At 28.3% G+C, this 19754-nt stretch overlaps 2 protein-coding genes and 1 pseudogene across 2 annotated transcripts; 1 reads left to right on the top strand and 2 right to left on the bottom strand.

The window, feature by feature from the left end:
* Positions 1 to 840: 840 nt before the first annotated feature.
* Positions 841 to 2782, bottom strand: LOC127741204 (probable indole-3-pyruvate monooxygenase YUCCA11; annotated as a pseudogene).
* A 2159-nt stretch (positions 2783 to 4941) lies between these two features.
* On the top strand, positions 4942 to 5992 carry LOC110274778 (uncharacterized). Its single transcript, XM_021130062.1, has 3 exons — positions 4942 to 5106; positions 5203 to 5312; positions 5449 to 5992. The coding sequence occupies exons 1-3, from the start codon at positions 4942 to 4944 to the stop codon at positions 5990 to 5992; spliced, it is 819 nt and encodes a 272-aa protein (XP_020985721.1).
* Positions 5993 to 15027: 9035 nt separating this feature from the next.
* On the bottom strand, positions 15028 to 15904 carry LOC107460551 (uncharacterized). The gene is made up of 2 exons (XM_016078925.1): positions 15745 to 15904; positions 15028 to 15614 (listed from the first exon to the last, which is right to left on the bottom strand). Exons 1-2 carry the CDS (start codon positions 15902 to 15904, stop codon positions 15028 to 15030), a joined length of 747 nt encoding a protein of 248 aa, XP_015934411.1.
* Between the last annotated feature and the right edge of the window lie 3850 nt (positions 15905 to 19754).

Genomic DNA, 19754 nt, shown 5'->3' with positions numbered 1-19754 from the left:
AAGAGAGCCCTTTTGGCAAGGAAGATCGAGCAATACTTTGTCATGACCAGTCAACATGGTGATCGATGGGCCGAATTGAAGGTCCCAAGGTTTGAGGGTTGCATTTGAACGTTGCCTTTTGTCCAGCAAAAGAAGCGGGAACGATTACCTTTAGATTAATGAACGTGGGAGTTACACTTCAATTTGATTGGTTGAAGACTTTTATAAATAGGAGAAGACTCGGAGGCACAGAGGTTGGAACTTTGCTTTAGAAATTACTCATGCAAACTCACATCCCAACGAATTTCTGAGTCTGCTTCGAGTCAATTTTCTGTAGGGTTCCTTCCACTTGTTCTTACTTTTCATTTACATTTTCTGCAAACTTTACTTTCCTTGAAAGTTTATCTTTCAAGGAATATTTATTTTCCTTGTTCAATTCTATGTTTCATTACTTTAATTTCAGTTTTAAAAGTCTTTTAATCTAATTGAAGGAATTTTATTACTTTATTTAATTTCAACGCAAATCATTTTAAATTCAGTCAATTTATTTTCAAAGTCTTATTTACTATTTTTAGATTTCCTTAAGTTTTTGTCCGATCGAAAGGTCCTTGATGCACTTTGAAAAATTGGTACTCGCAAAGAGGAGTAGGTTTTGCTCCAAGATCATTAGATATCGAACCACTTTCGATTTGCAAAAAATCGACAAAACAATAACTAAGAATCGTCAGATGAAAATTTAGTCAAATCAATTAAATTATTTAACTGCTCTCAGCTATCAAGTTCACATGAAGTTGACTGCATCTGAGTTTTTACCTTATTTCAATCAATCGATCAACTTGCATGTATCACTATAAAATTGCACTAAGATGTAATTTGATTGACCCTTGAAGTCAAAGTAAAGTTGATATCATTTGCTATTTTCATCGCATCAAACAAGATGCCTTCTAATCCTCTTTTCGAAAATCCAGCACTGTAAATTCCATGTTCTCCTTTCCAATGATTTGGGTAACTTGGTTTTGGCATTCCATTCTCATTGAATAGATTCTTGTAATCCTGAACGGCCAAAAATGTAACACAATTAATTACACAAACATATTTATAAAATACATTAATCCAAATAGTAATATTAGAGACAAAAGTCAAAATTTATTATTAATAAATATTAAATAAAATAAATTCTAATTGATTTTATTTATTTATTTTTTGTTATAAAATATTTTGGTAATTTAAAATTGAATTTGAGACTACTATACCCACTATCCATTGAATAGATTTGTTTTTTCAGAAAATAATATATTATTTTCAAAATAAAAATACAAATATACGCACCTTAAGCCACTTTAGCACATTGATTTTGTATCCAGTAGCAAAGATGATTGCGTCGAAATGAGCATGTTGTCTATCAACAAATTTAACGACCTTACCTTTTTTATACTTGAAATACCAGGATAAACCTAAATTTAATTTAAAACAAGGATAACTAATATTGTTAATTAACAAATCAATTTATAAATTATAATTAATTAATTGAAAGTATAAAAAATTAACTTTTACTTAAACAACATTAACCGACTTTAATGTTTAGATTATAATTTAATATTTAAGATTAAATATTTATAATTTAAAGTATAAAATTTTAGATAAATAAAATAATTTTAAAAATTTGATTATTTAGCATTAAACAAGTATATATATAGTTATTACCTTCACTTTTCCCTTCTTAATCTTTTCTACACAACCAACATCAATAGTAGGAGTAGTACCACCTTTTATTTTTAGTGCAAAAGTCCCTCTTTTGGCCTCGTCAAACCATACTTAAACATATTCCCATACTTCAATTTGCTCATAAGAACCATCATCTTGTCCACTTTCTTCACCATGAAGTGTTTCAGCATCAACATACCCACATACACCATTTCCTTAGTAAAATAATGCACCTGAATGAATAGCATACACCCATTATTAAATTTTATTGGTTATTTTAAACTATATAGGGTTTATATATTAGAACAGATGCAATGCATGCAATTTTGATTGCAAGCACAAGAATTTACATAATTAAGTAGCTCACGTATATTTTGAGTTGATTTGTTAACACTCTAATTTGCAAGAATTATAAAACTTTCTTTTTTAGAGAACCAGACATATAAATAGTTATATATCTATCAACAGAAAAATAATTTATCTGACTTCTAATGATAATAGAGGTATATGCACCCCAATTTGAAAGATCATAAGCAATTTCCATGCCAGAATTACCACATCCAACAACCAAAACATTCTTCTTGTACATTTCTCTCCCATTCAAATACTTGCTACAATGCATGGACTCTCCTTGATAGCTCTCAAGCCCTTTAATGTTTGGGATGTACTCTTCACTATTCTCTCCGCTCGCAACCACCAGAAACTCTACCTCATAGATCTCGTCGGTACCGGAAGAGTTGTTGGTAACAAGGAGCCTCCACTTTCCACTGCTTTGGTCAATGAAAGCAGAGTCAACAGAGCAGTTGTAGTTGATGGCAATGCTAAAATGCGCAATGTAAGAGTTAATATAGTGCAAGAAATCAACCCTAGGGACAAATTTGGGAAAGTCGGAAGGAAAAGGATAATGTGGAAGGCTACAAAAATCTTTTCTTAAGTGTAGTTTCAAACGATCATAGGCTCTTTTCCTTTAAAGAGAAGCAGGACAATCATCTCTTTCAAGAACAATGTTAGAGATTCTGAGTTTGTTGAGGCACCCTACGGTTGCTATTCCAGCAGGTCCTGCACCTATAATCACAACAGGTACTTCAATAATTTGCATGTTTGATTGTTATAGTTAATAATTAATTTACTCTTGGTGTTTTTATAGTTTTATAAAATTCTGTTATTATTGAAAACATCCATGAGTTGTGATGATCTTTTTATAGTTTTTTGTTTGTTTTGTTGTAATTAATTATGGGGCAATGCATATGTTTTGGAGATAGTGTAACTGATTATTGGTTAGTCAATTAATTTTTAGAGAAAATTTATTTTTACTGTCTAAAATTAAAAATCAATTATAAAATTGAAATTAAAATTAAAAATATATATTTAAAATATATAAAACATAACATACTATACAATAAGAATAATATATAATTTAAGAAGATGATTTAATGAACATGTGTTTTAAGCTTATACATTTTAAAGTTATTATTAATAAAAAAATTAACATAGTAATTTAATGAATTTTTCATCTTAACTACTTCTCACTCTTTCTTACTTTTTTTTTAATATGGGACTAATTTCATACATTAATTTTCATACTTACAACATTAACATGAAGGTAGAAAAGTCAATGATTAATACCATTTTATTATAAAAATATACTTAAAAATGTGTGAGAAGAATTTTCTTGCATTGTCGGTTTGTATTGAGAGATATAGCTATAAGGATAAAGGCTAATCTGTATTAGTAGTGTAGCTTGTTTTGACTGTATTAAAATCAAATCGAGGAAGTATTTTATCTTTTTGTATATGATTTTTAAGATTCTGACTTTTTAATAGCCAAAAAAGCATGTTGTTGCTAAGTTACAAAATTTTTGTCATTGAATTTATTTAAGATTGGAGCTAAAAAAATTTTGAAATTGATAGAAGGAAGTGTGACAGCCATAGATGATTAAAAGGCTTTAATGCCATGTGAACTTAATTGAAAAAGTGATGAAGAATCATGAACTGAGCTTGGTAATGCCCAGTTTCTTGTGTGCTAAGAAAGACAAAGAAAGAATGATACAGAAAGAAAAGAGAGTGAATTGTATTTGATATTAATACAGAAAGTGTGATTATATATTGCAATTAATAAAAAGACAATATGAGGTATTTATACACCATTATGAATGAGAGTAAACAAGTTACACTAATGCAACTTAACCTTTATTGTTATAGCTATATCTCTCTATATGACTCATGTTGGGTTAGCTATACAATTATTTTAAGGTGAAAATTTAGGTGCAGTTAACAGCACATAAAGTTGATAACTGTTAGTCGAAAATAATTTGTTTTGAAAAAGGGAGCATTCGAAGAGTCAGTAAGCGTATGTCTTCAAAGAAAAGTCAACATCAAAAGAAAGTCCTTTGGCAAGAAAGATCGAGCAAGACTTTATCATGACCAGTCAACAAGCTGATCGACGGGCCAAATCGAAGGTCCCAAGGTTTGAGGGTTGCTTTTGAACGTTACCTTTTGTTCAGCAAAAGAAGCGGGAATAGTTACCTTTGGATTAATGAACGTGGGAGTTACACTTCAATGTGATTGGTTGAAGACTTTTATAAATAGCCGAAGGCACAGGGATTGGAACTTTGCTTCAGAAATTACACACACACACTCACATCCTGGCGAATTTTTAAGTCTGCTTCAAGTCAATTTTCTGTAGGGTTCCTTCCACTTATTTTTACTTTTCATTTACATTTTCTGCAAACTTTACTTTCCTTGCAAATTAATCTTTCAAGCAACATTTATTTTCCTTGTTCAATTTTATGTTTCAATACTTTAATTTCAGTTTCAAAAGTCCTTTGATCTAATTGAAGGCATTTTATTGCTTTATTTAATTTCAACGCAAATCATTTTAAGTTCAGTCAATTTACAAAGTCTTATTTACTATTTTCAGATTTCCTTAAGTTTTTGTCCGATTGAAAGGTCTTTGATGCTCTTTGAAAAACAGGTACTCGCAAAAAGAAGTAGGTTTCGCTCTTAGACCATTAGATATCTAACCACTTTCGATTTGCTAAAAATCGACAAAATAAATTGGTATGCCCGGTGGGATAGTTTTAAAATTAAGTGTGTCAAATGATTTTTATGTGGTCATAGTGTATGCAATTGAGAAGTGGGAGGATTGTGCACCACTTTCGAATGCTAAAGGTGGTTCATCCACAAATGATAGTGCACCAGTAGTTGCACAATCTTTGGACGTACTTCACGTTCGGATGGTGTGGTAGTAACTGAAAGTATGGTGGTTACCAATGTTCAGACAGAAAATAGTGGGCGTAATACTCACCCAGGTGGTAATCCAATACCAACACAATCCCAAGTAACTGCTGGCTGGCCTCCGTATGGCCTTCCTCTAGGTTATATGCCACTAATAAGTGGCTTTGCCCCCCAGTTCGATTTGGAGGTGCTGGTGGAGTGAATAATGTTCAAATGTCACAACAATATTCCGAGTATTCTCGAGATTTCAATGTGGGTTTTATATTGAATGCTTCTAATTCAGTGGCAGCATTTTGACAATATGTATATAGAAAGTTATCATGATTTGGTTAATTTGTTGACCCAACAAATGACAACAATCGTGAATCCCGTGATGGCAGATCATGAAACAAAGTTTGATCGTCTTGCAAGACAAGTAGAGCGAATCACTCAAATTGTCGATTATATATGATGATGAAGAAAGGCAAAATGCAGGAGGAAATTATGAGGGTTTTAAAAATTTGTTTTAAAATGAAAATTATGCTCTTAGGGGCAGGAAAAATCCTCAGTTTATTCCTGGTAGCCAAAATGCTGATGATGTACTAGTTCGATTACGTGCTAATCAAGTCGGTGAACGTTATCAGGTTTCGAGAATTGTGGAAAATGTCCTCAATAGGGTTGGGTTCAACGTAGGATTCATGAATCGACCCCATTTTATGTCAACTTTTTCTCCTACTGTTCAAATGGCTGAAGTGCCAAGAGGAATAAAAAATCCTAAAATAGTCACAATGTTTGCTGGAGAAGTTGGGGAATCAACTACTAAACATGTTGCTCGATATTTGGTCGAAATTGGAAACTTGGCTAATGATGAAAATTTGAAAATGAAGTTTTTTCCTTCTTCTTTAATGAAGAATACATTTACTTGGTTTTCAAATCTTAGACCAAATTCAATAACAACATGGGCACAGTTAGAAAATGCTTTTCATGCCCAATTTTATCGGAGAGAAATGAACGAGGCAGTTACTGACTTAGTGGCTTTGAAATGTGAAGATAGTAAAAATATTGATGATTATATGATCTGTTTCAAAAACTAAAAGAGATAGACCAGTTTCAGTGATGTGTTTGTGTTTTCTCTTAATACTTCCTTGTTTTTAGTGTGTATATGGACATGACATTCTATGAAAAATACCATGAGCTGATACGTAGGAACTAAAAGACTTTGATAAGAACTCTTGCCCATGATCATTTTGTAGGGATTTAATCTTACATACTGTTTGATTTTCTATGTAAGTTTTGTACTTTTGAAATGCTTCTAAGGCTTGACTTTTGTTAACTAGAAGGTAAAGACAAGTAAACTTGCTATATGCATCTAAAAAATTGATGTAGTACTTAAAGCCACTAAATAAGGCAAACGGTGCTGGACCCCAAATATCTATATAAACTAATTCTAAAGGAGTGGTGTAAACATGTTTAGAATTATGGAATGGCAATTGATCTTTGCCATGGTACAAAATTCACACACTCTATGTTGTTCATTTTGACTACAAATACTTAAACCACACTAATTCATAACTTGAGATACAATTCTTAAGACACTATGACCAAGTCTCTTGTGCCATAATTCAATATCATTGAATTTGCTGGTCTGTGTCTTGAAGGCTACAGGAGGGGAATCTAAAAATTTTTTGTCATTAGTCTTATTAAAAACAGGGAGTTTAGATGTGCTAGAATTAGGAGGAGAATAATTAGAATTAATACAAGAAGATGAATCAGGCACATGCTTTATTGAGTTATGATTTATTATAGCAAAATTGCTATCACGTACACAATCAGTAGTAGTAGAAGGAATACATGATGGATTATTGTTATATGCTACAGTAGGTGGCTGACTATTATTATTCTTTGAAAAAACAAAATTACACTTGTTATGTAAAGAAGACAAATTAGCAGTAGAATAATGTCTTGTAGTAGGATTCAAATCAGTAGCTTTAGGTATCACTAAATCATTGAAGGAGTAGATTCCTCCTTCAGCTTTGCCTTGTAGGAGAAGTTCCTTGGTAACCTGATCACAAATCCAACAGAATTTAGGCCAAAATTTAAAATAAACATTATTATCCTCAGCAATTGTGAGACACTTAATAGATTTTGGATAATGGTAGGAACATGAAGTAATTTGGTTAATTTAAAGCAGATATTTTGAGATTTATCATAAAGAAGAGTAGAACAAAAATTTAAGATAGGCACTCCCTGACCATTACCAACGAATAATTGCTCAGGGCCTTGAATTGATTCAGTGGTATTCAAGAAATTAGCTTGCTCAGCTGTAATATGATGAGAATCACCCGAATCTGCATGCCAAGCTCCATCATTTGTTGGTGTTGATATAGATATGTAGGCCTTTGGTTGATGAAATGAGGTTGCTGGAGGTGGTGGAAAGAGTTTGCATATGGAATTGGTGGTTGAGATGAGCTGAAGGAGGAAGAATTTTGATATTGAGCATCAAAGCGATGAAAACAATTCTGAACTACATGGCCAATTCTTCCACATAATTGGCATTGTGGCCTCTGATTGGTGAACCGGCCCCCTCCTCTCAAGGACCTTCCTCCCCTACCTCTTCTTCCATTAATTCCTCTTCCAAAATTAGGGGTTGATGATGTTGGAATTTGAGTGAAATTGGCTAAAGCTATACCTTGTTCAGGCTTCTTGAACTTCTCAAGCATGTCTTCATAGGCCAAAAGAAAAGATTCAGCTTTACTAACGGTGAAATTTGTCATCCGAGACATTACTAAAGTAATGTAGCCTTGATATTCTTCTGTGAGACCATCCATAATAGATTGGATATGATCATCTTCCTGAAATGGATAGCCAATTACAAGAAGGGAATCTACCAATTTTCATATTGTTGAAAGGTAATCAGCTATGGTAGAAGTTTTCTTGCACGCTCTCAATTGAGTCTTCAAACTTTGTATTTTTGTTCTTGATGAAGTGGTGAAGATATCAATGATCTTTTTCAATTGTTCCGAAAAGGAGGTACAATGCACAACCTTATTCTTGAAAATGTTAGAAATAGATGATACCAACCATGTCATGAGAGCATGATCATGTTGACGCCATTTTTTATATCGATCTGATTCTTTTTTAGTTGTGGAAGAGCTTGTTGTAATCTTTGTAGGATCTTTTCTTTCTGCAAAAATTGTTGATTTCTTTGATGATTCTGAGTCTTCTTTTCCTTCAATAGGTGTTACTGATTCATACTTTGCTGAAGCTTTTAATTAATCGAGATGATCTTCAAGTAGTTCTAGCATCTGAATCGTGAGAAGAATGCTATGATTCTAGGTAGTGAAGTTGTTCTCTTTCAACTTATTAGCCACTGAAACTAACATATTTCTGATGGAATTGAAAGATGATGTAAGAAGGAGGACCATAATAATCGTGCACCAAACTCTTGGTACCATGTAAGTGTTCTTTATATACCCAAAAATGAAAAATGGCACTTTATGCAGTGAATATACAGAGTGTTTTAGAAACTGAATGTATTTTTTTATTTGATATGTAATTACCTATTACAATATAACATACTTCTATATATACATATTTCAGAAATGCATCAATATAACTAATTGATAGAAATTTAAATTCTTCTTAACAGAATTATAACTAATTCAAACAGATTCTAACTAATTCTAGTTAATTTACCACACACATCACTAATCTCTTCCCTTAACAATATTCACCAGTTTAATATAGAAAGCAACTCTTCTCATTGTACTTACACAATTCTATTCTTTGAATAACTTTTAATTGGTGTTATATATAGCTATACAGATATAATTAACTGTATTGTATTATTTATATTTTAAGTGAGGTACATATAAACTTATTAAAAATGAAAAATTATTTCAAGATTTTTAATATATGATCCGGTGCATAACTAAAACTTTTACTAGTAATTGCTATATCATCAATTGAGGTGTGTAGTCTATTTAGAAATCATTTCTTCTAGCTGATTTGAAAATGAAAAGTCATGTGATGTTTAACATTGACCATATTTCTTAACTGACGGATTCTATGATTTCTAAGCAATTAAACATTCAAAGTTTTAATTTTAGCCTCGCACATATGTTAATTCCATCACAAGAACTAAGAAGGTATACTATTAATTAGTATATGTCAAATATAGTGGCCATGACTAGACACTATGATGCGACGAATGCTGCAAGTTAAAGAAAAGGATTAATAATAATACCGCACAATTATTATTTATAATTATAATATTATTAATAAATCGTTCTGTTAAAGCAAAAAGAAAAGCTTGGTTTGGGAATTGAATTGCACGGGCGTGCACATTATATAATACTCTGAATTTATTAACATACACTTGATTTTGATGGTGGATCTATTTGACTCATACATTATTGAAAGCAATTGTGTGTTAATTAATTTAATTTTTATTTGCACCTGCCAACTGCCGGCACAACCTATTTTAAACTTTTACCGAAACATGGGAGATTTTAATTTCTACTGTTCCTCTAGAAGAAATGTCCACCACGTGTATCCAACAAAACGTATTAAAAAAATAATACTATATGATCATTAAATATTATTATTTTTTGTCAATAAAAAAATCATACTTATATTTATAAGTGTTTTACGTATAAAAAATATATAATTTATAATTATATTTATCAGCATTTTGCATACATGATTTAATACATATAATTTATATATATTTTTTAAAATTTACACACATAAATTAATAAAATTTATTTATTAAAAATAATTTAATATTTATATTAATTAAATAATAATTAAAAATACTAAAAATTGCCGATACTTATTAAGAGTTTCTCTTTAAAAAAATTGTTTTTATTAATCAATACTTTAAGGTTTACTTGTTAAGCTAGTTACTATTGAAAATAAAAATATGTATTCTTGCTTTATTAACTAAATCATTTAATAAAAGAAGCAGCTAGCCGATAAAGCTTTTATTTGAAAATTTTTTGCTATAATTTAAGCTTTACAATTGAAAATGGTCAATTGGAGTAATAATACATACTATTATTATTACTTTGTAAAAATTGGTATTTTAAAAAAAAATAATAAACTACCATTTTGCCCTTCAAAAAGTTAATTTTTGATAAAATAATTTCCCAAAAAAAAAAAGTTAACCCTTCGAGAATTTCAATTTAAAAAAATATACTATTTTTTTATAAATAATTGATGCATTTGGTCCAAAATGTTTTGAAACATTTGAAAAATAAGATGTATATAAGAAACAAAAAAAAAGTCAATTTTTAGACTTTTTCAATTTTATTTTTGAATTTCAAAAAATTTACTTAACATAAAATTACTAAACTTAGAAGGTAGAAAAATCTTATTTTACAAAATAGACTTACAAAAAAATTACATTAAAATATAATCTTTAAAATCCGTATGTTTTTACTTGGCTCCCTCATATTTAATGCATTTGATTACATTAAAATCATTTTTGGAGGGTTAAAATATATTTTCCTTTTTCCGAAAGGTCATTTTATAAACAAGCTAAGTTAATATTTTCGGGGTAAAATAACATTTTACTCAAAAAGAAAATAATGCATCTAAATTCTAAACACTATTGCATCTGATATAATAAATTCTATATATGCTTGTCAATAATTTTATCAACCCAACAATTATTAATGGTCGAAAGTAGTATTACTTCTTGAAAAGTGCATTTGACAAAAGTGGTATACACTAAATTTTCAGTAGAAAGAAATATCACCAAACATGTCAAAAAAATGTTACAAGGATGAAGGATCTCACTTTCTAAGCGATCTTGGGCGGTTTCATCGGCCCCCTTTAACATATATTAACTGTATATTTGGATATTTTTAACCATTAATTATATTAGAGATAGAATTATTTATTTATCTTTTTCTATCAATTTAAATTTAAAAAAAATAATAATAATTCATGATAAAAGTTTTATAATTTAAAAGTCTAAATTTAGAGTTCAATGATTGATAATCCTAAAAAAATTAGTATAAATGAAAGAAAAAAATTGAGTTTATATCAAAATAGGTTTTTAAGAAATTTTGCATTGGACATTTTTGCCTCTCAAAAAATTTTTTTACGTCGAGGTCTCTCAACTTTATAAAAATAATACATATAAGTATTTACTTTAGTTAATTCTATTGTTTTTATTTGAACAAATAAGTTTTAAAAAATATGATAGAATAACTTATATATCTTATTTTTATAAAGTTTAAGGACTATAATATAATAAAAAAATTTTAGAGATAAAAACATTCTGAGTAGAGTATATACTAAAAAAAATTATTATGCAAAAAGTCATACAAATTTTAATAAAAGTTTATCTCAATAAATATATTAGGGATATAATTATTTATGTAAAATAAAAGCCTTGGAAAACGCACAAAATGAAAGAAGTAATATAATAAACATACTGCTGTTTAATGGCATATATAGGAATCTAGCTAAGGGTTACTTTCATAGTTTCATGCATATACTCTACTTTTGTTCTTTCTATCCGATAAATCTTCAAGTGGCTATTGCAACTAGCATCGTAATTAGTAATATTACACATAGCCATGCATGTTCACTCTAATTAACTTAATTACCGATCAAGTATATACTATACAGAGATGGCAATTAAAGATTTTATGACAGAACCTTTCATTAGGTTTCGTACATGGTTGATTTTGGCTTATTTATTGATCTTGATTCAAATATTATTCAAGCTGGCCCCTAAATCTTTTTTAAAAATTGATATATATGTCCACAGCATGCATGCAAATGTGATGTTATGATTATTATTATTTAGGTGTATTAAAAATATAACTATTTATGTGTCCTTTTTTATCAATTTAAGTTTTTTTAGATGAATGCATGATATTAAAATTTTTATTACCAAAAGTCTAGATTTAATTTTTATTGAACTTTAAAAGAAAAAAATTTATACAAACATTTAAACAAATCTAAAAAATTATTTAAAAAAATATATTAAAAATATAATTATATATAATTTGTTTATTAACTTAAATTTTTAAAAGAAGTGACACGAGGACTGGTTGACTAAATATGATGTTATTTCATACAAGTCATCGGAAGTGTTAGCAATATGAAAGAAAACAAATCCATTATACTATAAAGAAAACACATGGGAAAAATAAAACTCAAGTAACTATTGTTTATGGTAAGACATCACTTTTCTTACAAAAGGACATTTCTTGTATGCGAAACTATTTTTTTGTAATAGAGGCAGTATTAAACTATCTACATCCTGTGGTTTTCTGTTTTGGTACATCTGAAAATTACACATCCTGTGGTTGATTATTGTATATTCCTACATGTTTCCTTTAATTTAGATCTTTATATATTATATAGCTTGATTTATTTATCAAATTTTCATCCACGCTATTAAAAACTATACTTTTATCATACACAAAAATAGAAGTAATAATGATATATATATGGTTCACATGCTAGAATTAACAATATATATAATCTTTGTTAAACGCTTTTAATATTTTATTATCGGTGATATTAGAAAGACAAAAAAATATTTTATTTAATATTTATTTATTGTACAACATTGAATAAAACTAAAAATAATAAATTTTAACCGTTTTTAGCTAATAATTTTTGTTATCAAATATTTTTTTTTCATTCATATAGCGCTCTTTTATTCGGGTTTAAAACTCTCTTGATTTATTAGTCTGCTAAACCTAACTACATATATACACATTATTATAAGTATTGATTTCATTCTTTGACTTATTTATTTCCTTTTGTCACAAATTAAATTATATTGTAGTTCTTGCCCAAGTCCAAACAATGCATTAATTAAGATCTACGTACCAAAACAAATACTTTGTTATTTCTTTAATATGGTTCTAAAGTCTAACAAACTTCTAAAAGACCCAATCAAAACTTGTTATGCATATTATTCATGTTCTATATGCACATATGTATCTCTTGCTCCTTCTTTCTTTTTTGGTATTACTTGAACCCCTTTTCATACCTGCTTTATTTCCTTTTAGCTAGCTCCACCTTTCTTCATTTTATTGGCATATGTCCCAATTGACAGTTATGACGTCATTGTTTGATCCTATCCTAGCTAGTTAACATTATACATCAGAGAATAATATACATCGTTTCATTACGATATCAAGAGTAGCAAAGAAAATGGTTGTCGCATTTCCAGAGAATATACATGTTATACATAACGTAGCACCTAACCAAAACTTACTTTCAAGCATTTAGTTACACATTATTAATTCAGGCATGTAATGTAATACACTAAAACTCGGTCACTAATAAATTAATTATTCGTATAAAATATATGTTAAAATATAAAATATTTATTAAAAATAAATTAAATAATATATATATTCATACATAAATACTTAATAATTAATTTAGTAATTAATTTTTAATGTGTATTTAATATTTTTATTATTTATTTATTTAAATTTAAATATTATCAATTTAATTTGTTTGTTCATTTCATCTTTCATACATACATTTTAAACATTAAAAAGAATTAAAATTCTTTACACATTTTAAACATTTTTAATAAATAAGACTGAGTCATTCTTGAACTTTGAGGAGAAAGAAAAAAACTTGTCATACATAAAACAATGACAGTGATATATAAAGAAGCTTTACAAGTAATGAATTAGAGAAAAAAATGTTAGTATTTTTTATTAATATTAATCAATATTTATTAATATTTTATTTTTATATTATTAGAATTTAAAAATTAAAATTTATTATTTATTATTTAAAATTTAAAATATTAATCAAAATTAATAAATTTTACTAGTTATGTAACATTGGGCTAATAAAAGCACCCTTCCGATAAATTTATCCTGCAATATAATTAATTAATAATTTCTGTATTTACGATAATTATGTGGAAGCACTCACAAAAATTAACCCAAGACCATTTTGGGGATGTATATATGTTTATTCTCATATTTAACTCGGTTGTAATTACTTTTTCTTAGCTTTTACATGTTAACCAGACATATTTCCTTTTCATAAATCATTATGATAAATAACTAGATACAAATCAAAAGTATCTTTGCTCATAAAAACAATTTCACATTAAAATTAGATATCAAAATCAACTAACATATATTTTTTATAAATATATGTATATTTTAACTTATTTTTAATATAAATTTTATATTTTAATATAAGTGACTGATTTTAGTATTCACTTAATATAGTTGTTAATAATTTACTATCATACATAGTAAGTTTATAAGCTTACTTTAATTTCTAATATGAGATTATTCGACAGCTATAGCAACACACATGCAACAATATAATAGACTAATTAAGCATTCATCTCATGAATTTTTACTGCGGAATATAATTAATGCATACACTGCATTCATTAAGAAGTTACACCTACCTCTAAAAACCCTCCAATCAGTAAACGTAATATCTTCTAAGATGAAAAAGATATATATATAACATTAATTAACAGTCACTAATTTTGTCATTACAGAGAGAAACAAGAAATTTCAGTCAATATCTTCAATAAAATTCAAGTCTAGCAAAGCAAATACCATACTCAAAACTTTATCCCTTGGTATAATTAAGGGTGGAAACTCAGGTGCAGTTAACTTTATGTAAAGTTGATATTAAAAGTCGTTAGATGATTTGACTGATTTGACTAAATTTTCATTTAGTGACTCTCAAATATTAACTTCACGTGAAGTTGACTGCACATGAGTTTTCACCATAATTAAGACAAGACTTCAATATTTATTATCATATTCCTAAATCCTAATCACAAAAAAGTTGGAAATTTTGATCACTCTAATTAGTTAAACAAAATCAGAAGTAAGATAACCTTGAATCTTAATTGAAGCATACCTTATATATGATGATTGATTGCTTGATGGAGCCTCATGCAGAGGATGATGGACTAGCTAGAACTAACTAGGTAGTATTTCATAATTTCTAATTCCTAGAATTCATAATCAAGGAGTGAAAAAAAATATATAAACTAAATACAGCTAGCTAGCTAGCTAGGAAGCTACTAAACTATATATATATGATATAATTAATTAAGTATATATAAAGTTAATTAATTAAAATATGTTTTAATTTTCTAGGAAGAAGAGACACCGACGCCCAAAAAATCAATGAAAGGAACTTCATTTTTAGGTTCATGATCTTCTTCTTTCTCCTTCTCCGTAGAACTACCCTTGAAGGCGAAGGGATTCGGAACGATCCTCTTGTAGTTTTGGAGCGATGATGAGAATCCATTAGAGGAACCAAATGGTGCAGTAGTAGCAGTAGTAGTAGTAGAAGGACCCGGGAAAACTCTGCAATAGAATCTATCGGAGGTTCTAGAACCTTCTGGAAGATAAATACTGGAACCGTTGATGGTGAAATAGTCTTTTCCTCCTCCTCCTCCTTTTCTAAAAGAATCAGTTACTGGCGGAACAGAAGATGCGAAATTCCAAGAAGTAGAAGCTTTATTGCTATCGAGGTTGCGAAAATCGAAGAATCTGGAATATTCTAACCCGATTACTCTTGCTGGTCTCTTGATGATGTTACTGGAAGAAGAAGAAGAATTGGAATCGTTGTTGTTATTATTGAAAATCATCATGTCTTGGAAGGTTCTTTTGCCACAAATCTTGGATTGCTCTCTTTGCTTTCTTGCCATGATCACGTGCCAGTGATTCTTGTTCCCTATAATTCAACAGATTAAATTTGTGATTAACTATAATTACAACCTTCACACCTTATAAAAAAAAATAGTTCCTAAATTAGTCACTTGTATAAAATATAAAATACATATTAAAAATAATTCAATATATACCTGATCTTCCTTGAAGTTTTTCAGCAATGGAATTCCAATTCTGAGCACCATATTGTTCAACAAGTTGGCGAAGCTTTTCATCCTCGGCGGGTCGCCAGTGACCGCGGGGACAAATCTTAGTGTCCTCACAAGTATTGTTATTATTAGAAGAATCCTCCATGGATACTACAACTATGTTGGATGAATTATTTCAATTATTAACGGTAGACAGTTGAGGTTTTTGGGTTCAGAAGAAATGAGAGAAATCTTGAACATGAAGCAGTGAGAGATAAGTCTGAAAGAAGATATATAGGAAAGTGGGGTTGGTTTAGGGTTGTGGATGGCAAGTCACTTTTGTTGTCTTCACACGACATACATATTATTATTCTTCTTTCTTATTCTGCCCTATCTTATTATTCATCACTATTTATCTATCAAATTAATATACCTTATTAGCTGATTATTCACCGTCTAATATACCATATACTCAAAATTTATTATCTAGATACACAAACATGATAGAACATAAACACTTGGTTGATTTTAAAATTTTAACTTTGATGTTAAAATTACGGTGAAAACTTAAGTGTAGTGGATTTCACTGAGAGCCGTTAAATAAAAAATTAGTCAAATCAGTTAAATTAGTTAAATGTTCTCAAATATCAACTTCACGTAAAATCGATTCCACCTGAATTTTCACCTAAAATTACATAAACAATTTAACTGTTATTCCAAATTTTTTATTTATTTTAATACTAGAATGAAACGGTAAAAATTTTGCTTGTCTTTTTTTCTCTCTCTTTCTTTCTCTTTTTATTTATTTACCTTTTATGGTCGGAATATTTATGATTGAGAATGGTAACTAATTTTTTGTTAATTTTTCATGTAAAATTCGGTCCAGAAATTTTAAAACATTTTATACCTAAGACTAGCTAAGATTGAAACTCTTAGTTAGAGAATGATAAAATATTCCTAATCTTTATATGTAAGTAGTGTTTTATTATTATTGTTTATTTATATAGTTCAAATTTCTTTATAATTTTTTGTTATATTTTTCTATTCACAAAATATTAAGTGAGTCTCAAATTAAATGGGTGTTGAACACCTAACTAAAAGAAAAAACAAAAAGGAAAGTAAGACTTTATTCTTTTAGATTCAACATATACATATACAATTCACATATATAGCATTATTACTCTTTCTATAGCCTTCAACGTCTACCTTTATCAAATTCCTCTCTATTTTTGACACAAGTAAGAAAAACAAAACTCTTGTTTATTTCTACTATTGGCAATCGTTTTCGAGCTATTTAACCATAGTCCATAGAAGCATGTTAATAATTAAATCCACTTGTGTTTTGGTTACCTTATAGTTTTTGTTAAAGGGACATATCTCTGCGGTTGAAACCAATTCTAAGAAAAAAAAATATGGAACAAGTGGTTGGAGAATTGCCAATCTTAGTCAATAATGGAACATTGTATTTATGTACCTGCGATAAAATCCTTCCAAAATCTTTCTTTTCTTATGGTGCAACAATAATACTTTTTAGCAACATATATATGTGACCCCTTTTTCTTCAGATGTTGTATAGCATATAATATATACGATGATATGAAGCTTTATTTATGTTTTTTTTCTTCTAGAGTAACGGCAATTAATATTTTCGTTTAGAAAAGTTTAGAGCAACTTCATTAAATTTTAGTCAGTATGTAACCAGTAAAAAAAAGTGAGTCATTGGATGAAGTTTCACACTATTAAAATCATCATTAATGACTATTTGATAGCTATAAATCATAAAAGTTGCTGACTCATAACAATCCTCTCCTCTTGTGTTTTTGTTGCCAAAGCCATTTAATTTTAAAATGTGTTTGCTTTTGTTTAAGGTACTTTAATTTTTGGTAAAAAAAAATTATTTTTTTTGTTTAATTTTATAAATTTTTTATTTGATAATTTTTTCTTAAAACAAAATAATCTGATCACTTCATGTTGGGAGATAATATTAACCTATATTACTTAAATTCAAATGCAGCTAACTTGCCATCAAGTGAACTTTGCCCATGTTGGCTTATCCAGTTTTAACTAGGAAAACGTGTGTAGCATAATCAGATACAAAGTTACAAAGCAAAATTTTCCTAAATTAATGCATAATAAAGTTGGTAAAACCAAGGTCCTCATCATGCCCTAATTGAAAAAATGACAATATTGATTTGGTGAGCTTTAAATACATCCACATGTTTCCAATATCAACAAAGCTGTAATTCTTTTTTATGACTGGTATCTTCGCTGGAGTATTTTTAGAATATCATTTTTTATATTTTTAAGAAGTAAATTAATTTAGAATAAAATTTATATTAAAATGAATTAATATAATAAAATTGGTATCACTTTAAAAATATAATATCATCTTAGTGAAAAATTAATAAAATTTTATTACTCGTATAATTATATTGATGAAATAATTAAAAATAATATAAAATTTTAATTAGATTAAAATTAAGCATTAAAAAAATAAATTTTATTTTTAATTTTAAATTATTATTTATGACATACGATTCTACAAATATTTTTATATCATCTTGTAGGATATAAAATAAAACTAAAATTAGAACCAGCATCAGCATCGGTGTTAATTAATAACATTAATTTCAAGAGTTAGTTTACTTTTTAACTCACATTTTTGTTTTCTGAACTTTCAAGAGCAAACCAACAAATATCAAGTGTCACAAATATCCCAAACAATCATTCTTATTGATTAGTAAACTTTGAGGGAAGATAAGACAGGAATTTCGTCAAGTGGTAGAATGATTGGTAGTTTCCTCATTATTTTAGTTTGGTGGGTTCGTTGGAAAATTGAGTATAGTTTTATAATTCTCTTAATTTTTTTGTAAGTTTGAGTTTTAGTTGTTTTGAAAAAATTATATAAACATGTGATATTTTTTACACCTCTTTGAGAGTTAACCCTTTCATAGTTACATATTAAAAAAAAAAAAACTCTTAGTAGACCTTTTAATTTGGTCTTATCCAATCCTTGGTTTTTAATAAGTATTATCAAAAGTGATACCTAAATTCTTTGGCACGGAGAAATATTTTTAAAAAGAGTTTAATTAGGGATGGAGACATGGAGTCAATTTTTTCATCTAATTTTTGAAATTATTTTGTTTTTATTTTAAATATTAAACCCTAGATTCTAAAATTTAAACTCTAAATCTAAACTCGAAATTTTAAATCTTCTAAAACATGTCCAAAAGATGAAAATTAAAAAATTAATACTAATTAGCTAGTTAAAAATTAATTTTCTATGTTGGTTAAAAAGAAAAAAAAACCTTTTGTACGTACAATTGTACTATGCACGATAAGAACTTGAACTCTTGATGACTAGCTGTTTAGAAAGTATAACTAAATGTTAGAACTCTTAATCGCTCTTATTAATAGACTTTGTGACTTGATGATTTCCTTGGATCACGGATAGAAATTAAAGTATATTGAAGTTTTGTGATAATTAATTAACTTTAGGGTTTGCTAGAGCTAGAAAGATTACCATTTGGATGTGAGGCGTTTTGGAAATAAGCTAACGGACAAATATATATTTTGTTCACACTAGGGCTGGAAGTGAGTCAAGCCAGCTCATAAGCTAGCTCGAGCTCAACTCGCTAATAGCTCGATAAGTTAAGCTCGTGAGCTAGTGAGCCAAGCTTTATATGCATTTAATCTATATTTTTAATATTATATATATACATATGAAATTGTACTATATAATTATATATATTAATCTTAATTATTTAAAATTTCATATTTATTTTTTACATATAATTTTGATGTAGGACATAAATAAAAAATTTATAATTTATTGATAGATAACAATATATAAAATTGATCTTTTTAAATATTTTTTAAAATATATAAGTTATAATTTATTGATATAGAATTATAGATTATGTATTTATATTTCTATTATTTGAGCCAACTCGTGAGCTCGAGCTAGCTCGTGAGCTTTCGGTGAGTCGAGCTTGAGCTTAAGAAATAGGTTCGAT

Source organism: Arachis duranensis, chromosome 8 (assembly GCF_000817695.3).
Source record: "Arachis duranensis cultivar V14167 chromosome 8, aradu.V14167.gnm2.J7QH, whole genome shotgun sequence".
Lineage (NCBI taxonomy): Eukaryota > Viridiplantae > Streptophyta > Magnoliopsida > Fabales > Fabaceae > Arachis > Arachis duranensis.
Note: the sequence above shows the minus strand (reverse complement) of the source record. Positions and strands in the feature narration are given on the sequence as shown.